The sequence below is a fragment of the Phragmites australis genome, chromosome 5, assembly GCF_958298935.1.
Source record: "Phragmites australis chromosome 5, lpPhrAust1.1, whole genome shotgun sequence".
NCBI lineage: Eukaryota > Viridiplantae > Streptophyta > Magnoliopsida > Poales > Poaceae > Phragmites > Phragmites australis.
This window is the reverse complement of record NC_084925.1, coordinates 41170011-41175461: the sequence shown is the minus strand read 5'-3', so window position 1 is coordinate 41175461 and position 5451 is coordinate 41170011. Positions and strand designations below refer to the sequence as shown.

At 46.9% G+C, this 5451-nt stretch overlaps 1 protein-coding gene across 2 annotated transcripts; it reads right to left on the bottom strand.

Annotated features, from left to right (window-relative positions):
• Positions 1 to 437: 437 nt before the first annotated feature.
• Positions 438 to 2519, bottom strand: LOC133919720 (homeobox-leucine zipper protein HOX16-like). Of its 2 annotated transcripts, none has more exons than XM_062364210.1 (4): positions 1933 to 2519; positions 1695 to 1831; positions 1363 to 1602; positions 438 to 1238 (listed from the first exon to the last, which is right to left on the bottom strand). In XM_062364210.1, exons 1-4 carry the CDS (start codon positions 2036 to 2038, stop codon positions 768 to 770), a joined length of 954 nt encoding a protein of 317 aa, XP_062220194.1. In that variant the 5' UTR covers positions 2039 to 2519; the 3' UTR covers positions 438 to 767. The 2 variants fall into 2 exon arrangements, with proteins under 2 accessions (XP_062220194.1, XP_062220192.1); XM_062364208.1 differs by having other exon boundaries at positions 438 to 1259; positions 1933 to 2518.
• Positions 2520 to 5451: the final 2932 nt, after the last annotated feature.

The window sequence follows — 5451 nt, the reverse complement described above, 5'->3', positions numbered from 1 at the left end:
ATTCGTGAGACTCTATACTATTCATTTTATGATTAACTACTGTATTAAAGAGGAGAAAGACTGAATAGATACATATCATCACAACAGGAGAAAGTTTTTTATAGGATTGAATTTTATAAAATTTGCTTTCCCTACTATAGTACTGTAAGCACCAGCCAATCATTCAGTGACATGATTTTATTTTTCTATGGAACAAAGGATTCAGTGACATGATTTGTAAATGTCATCTCTTCACTCGCGATTCGAAGCTGAGTATCTATTGCATCTACTGCAACTGCACTTATACAGTGATGAAATTTTATCTGATGACCAGGTCATGTTTTCCTGTGTTTTCTACCGATCACAAACTAAAGAACACTAACAGGCACTGTTCCGTTCACTCATGCAGTACCAGTTCCTTTCTTTCAAACACAGAATAAATCTTGCGAAAATGCATATAATAAATTAAAATTCCATTTGATCTTGACGACAACAGAAATGACATAACGATGATGACTAAATCTCATTTGACATAATGCGCTGTGCCATAAAAAGAGAGTACTTTGCCTCCATGCACTTATTTCTCTCCTAGGCCACTGTCTTCTTGATCTCTTCTCATACACCAGACTGATTAGGATTAACGATATTAATTGCCAGATTTTACCCTACCATGCATGCACACACCTTCTTCATAATCATAGCTAGTGATTCACCATTACAGCAACGTTGCAGAAAGAAAATGCACGATTTTCAACACAAGATTTGGCGCGCGGCGCGGGACAGGATGCCTAGTCGTTCCACATCCACCAGCTGATCTGTCCGTCGTCGTCGTCCGCGTGGTGGTGGGCGTGGCTGGCGAAGAGGGCGGCGGCAGCGGCGGGGTCGTCGGCGTAGTAGCTGCAGCCCTCGTCGCTGCCCGCGCCGTCGTCCTCCTCCGACTGGAATTCCCTTGCGCCGTGGTCCAAGGGACCCATCGCGCAGTCGTGGAACTGGTCGTCGCCGCCGGGGAAGTAGGACTCCACGCTGCTGTCCACGGCGGCAGCGAGACGGCCGCCGGCGCGGAGCAGCGCGTCCGCGTCAACCACTGAGCTCCCGCCGCTGCCCGTGCTCAGCCTGTCCTCGGACTTCACCTGCTGAGCCTCTAACGCCGCGTCCGCCGCCGGCTGCTCATCGGCGTCGGCGGCCAGAGATGCCTTCGCGTCTGCCAGCAACTCCGTGGCGTTGACGGCGGCGCCCTCCGCCGCCTCCTTCTCTTGCAGCTTCTCGGTCAACGACAACACCTTAATTAATTACCACAGCACAGATCGTCGACTCATCCATCAGTGACGTTTCGAGACCATGGAAGAAAGCACCGTGCTAAGAGCAATAGGAGTAGGAGGTTACCTGCGAGCGGAGGCAGTGGTTGTCCTGGAGGATGGCGTCGTGCTCGGCGCGGAGGGCGTCGAAGGAAGCCTTGAGGCACTCGAAGTCGCGCTCGAGCTGCTTGGTCTTCCACCGGGCGCGGCGGTTCTGGAACCAGACGGCCACCTGGCGCGGCTGCAGCCCCAGCTTGCGCGCCAGCTCCGTCTTGCGCTCCGGCTCCAGTTTGTTCTCCTCCTCGAAGCTCCTCTCCAGCAGATGCACCTGCATCGTGTGCACGCACGCATGCGTCATGCCATGCCGTGCATCTACGTGCTGACTAGCTAGATGGTAAGAGCGGTACGTTGACTAGTTACCTGCTCTGGGGTGAGGCGGCGCTTCTTCTCCGGCAGCTGCTCGTCGTAGTACTCCTCCTCGAGAAGGTCGTCGGGGGAGGTGAAGAAGGGCCGCTTTACGCCGCGCCCTTCTTCCAGGCCGAGCACCGGTCTCCCGCCTTCATCACTCCCACATGGCAACCCCAGTCAGCACACGAGCCCGAGCCAAGAATCCGAGATCGAAGCAACGCCAAGAAGGAAATTTAGATGAGACTAATACCTCGATGGAACATGCCGCCGCCAGGGATGCCCGCGCCGCAGTCCAGGAAGAGCATCTGCCCCGCGCCGGAGCCCGTCGTGTTGAAGATGAGCCGGCCCGACTCCATGGATCAAAGATCAAAGCTTCGAGATTGCCTTACTTACTTGGGGGGGGGGGGGATCAATTATATATGTACATCTAGCTGTGGACGACGGTGGTGATCTTATAAGAAGCAGGAGGAGGAGGCGAGGATGGCGGCGATCTTGTGGCGGAAGAAGCTGGTGCTCCACAGAAGCCTCGTCGGAGTCTTCATCGGCGTGAGCGAAAACCCCATCATGCGCGCCCCAACCCCGAGCTCCCGCGGGATCTCCTCAGCCGCGTGCGGGGGAGACTGCTCGCCTGAAACAGACTCTCGCTGGCCGGAGAAGCAGGCGAGCGCCGGAGCGGGACAATTCGGCTACGCTACGGCGGCCGGAGGAGGTTGGTGGGACGGAATTGCAAAACGGGGGGAAATCTTTTTTTATTCTGTTTTCTGTCGATAACGAAAAGCCTTTAATATTCGATAATATTTTTCCTTGTGGAGGGCTCTGGAACTAAAGTTTGAGGAAATGGAGAGGGGCCTTCTTATAGGCGCCGGGCTGCATGGGTTGACGGTTTTGCCCCTGGGTGGCAACGGTGGGTCGAAGCACGATGACTTTTTTTAGATAGAATTTTATAAAATTTATTCCCACTGTGGGTGGCCGGCGCAGGAGACCAACGGTAGGAGAGGAGGATCTGATCTGATCCTTTGCGCTGAAAGGTGAAAAATGTTTGCCCGTGTGTATGGGATCACCCATCCAACTTTTTGCTCTTGCCGGACGTTTGAGGCCTGTTTGGTTGCTCGGCTCCTGCCGTCCTAGCTCTGTACGTGCAGCTTAAACAGGTCTATACAGGTGTTTGGTTGTCCAGCTGGTTTTGCGTGTGCAGCTGCTACTGTTTGACATATGTTTGGTTGGCTACGTGCACTCGCACAAGGTAGTTCCTGCCGATGCAAAAATATTGTACAGGCTGGCTCCACGGATACGGATGAAATCCGCGTTTCTCACGAGCCAGATCGGCAGGAGCCAGGCTCAATACGTGTAACGTAGACATGCAGCCATCCAAACACACCCTTAGTTCACCGTCAGGAGTGACGTGCTCATCCATTCCATGGCAAAGTGGATGAGCCAATCCGAAAACAAAAAACCTGGACCACACCACCCGTGTTTATGCTCGTTTTCCGCGTTGTTTTTATGTATATTTTATCTAAGTATAAAAGAGGTCTATTTTTTATAAATATTTTAATAAGTAAATTAAACTCATTAGCTACATATTTTAATTAGTTTAATGAAAAGCCTCCACTAATATTTAATTAAAATTCTTAAAAAACCCTATTTTTATAATTTCTAGTAATTTTTAGTGTCTTAAATAAATTCTTAAAAATCTAAAACATTCTCTAATATTTTTCTAATATGATGTACTAATTTATATAAATATTTCTAACCTTAAATTATTTGTTGAAAAAGTAAGTTCCTTTATAATACTTTATTAACATTTTTATCATTTCATGAGATATTCTCTTTTTAATTCAATTTGAATTCAAATAAATTCAAACATGTACAAATTCCTACAATACTTATGAAATACATGTAAACAGAAAACTAGCTCATCATATCAATCCAACCAAACAGAAAAATAACTCATCCTATCCATCTTAATTCTGCCAACCAAACAGAAAACTAATTTATCCTATCTATCAAATTAAATAAAAAATTAACTCATTCCATAAAAAATAAAAAATAATCATATCTCATCAAACGTGCTTCCTAACCAAACGCACCCTAGCAGACTCAAAGCATGGGCAGACTCGGTCCAGATCTTCTGTCAAGAGGGCATCAACGCCGACCGTATGCTGAGATCACTGGATGGTCTAGTGCTCAATGCGTAGTACACACCAGAGTATCTCCAAAGGAAGGAAGAGAAGATGCCCTACGTCGGATTGTCTGTTGTGAAGAAGAGTAAACACCAGAGGTCTACACCAGAGTATTTTCTGTAGAGGTGTTTTCAGAGTTGAAGAGTAAAGATCAAGACACCAGATGGTTTAGTGATCAGTGTTGTGTATACCAGAGGCTTACACTGGAGCATTTAATACAGACAGAGTTCAAGTGGCTTGGTTAGCTCAAGATAACTCATCGGATAGTCTAGTGATGTATGTTGTGTACACCGGAAGGTCTGGTGATAGTGCATACCGAAGTATTTTCTAGAGAGTTTGCAAAGAGATAGAAATCAACACATTGGAAGGTCTGGTGATCAGAAGATCTACACACCGGATTGTTAAACAGTGTAGAAGATGGCTCGATCAGGCTCAAGTCTATACACTAGAAAGTCCGATGATAGAACTGATGGCAATGATGGAATATCCAGTGTTAAGAAAAAGTTTGAGTGGAGTTCCAACGACTAGTATCCACTGATGTACACACTGAATGTTACAGTGATTGTACTACTATTGTCATCGGACCATCCGATGTTTATAGTAAAGTTGAGCCTTGGAGCAATGGCTAGTTAGCAGGTTTTAGGCTATAAATACCCACTCACTCGGTCATTTGAAGGTCCTAGAATTCAGAGAACCTCATACACACGTGAGAAGATATCCAAGCCATCAAAGCGATTAAGCACAAGAATAGAGAGTGATTAATGCTTATAGGCATAGAGAGAAGTGTTGCTAGGTGTTGTAACCTAGAGAGTGGATCAAGAAGTGATCCAACTGTGTACCGAGAGCTACGCTGGTGCCTTGAAGTTTTGGTGACTCATCGATAACTTGTTGACCCTCTGACTTGGTGTGGAGCGACAACAAGAAGATTGTGTGGGGACGCGGAGGCCCATGTCTTTGTGACTAAAGCTCCAAAGTGAAGACGACACATAAGTGATCGGAAGAGAGGTTAGTGGTGAGACCTCATCTTGGTGGCTTGGTGACTCATCGTGCTTAAGGTCTTATCTTGGTGACTTGGTAGCTCAAAAGCCGTGACCAAAAGAGACTTGGTGATTAGGAGCATATCATTTGTGGAGTTCCAACATGGACTATGGGTGATTTCTGTGCCACTGATACCATAGGATAAAAGTCCCTTATGCCGAGTTTGTCTCTCAAGCTTATTTATGTTTCTGTATTTACATACTTGCAATTTACCTTTCTAGAGTAGGTTGCAATACTCTTGAGCGGTAGAGTAGGCACATTAGATAAATCTAGAGCATATTTAGATAGAAATTAAGATAGATTTATCTTGTAAAGTTTTTGAAGCTATTAGTTTCTAAGTGTCCTAATTCACCCACCTCTTAGGATGTCGTCGTTCCTCACAACCTAGAAATTAGCTCCCTCGCCCATCTTCATTCCCATTTCTAAGACAATGAAATCTCCCAGGCCTTGTGGCATATGCGGGTGGACAGCAGCACTGGCCCGAATGACTTCAACCTCGGTTTCTACAAAACCTTCTGGGCACTGGTCAAGAATGACATCAGGCACCCGTT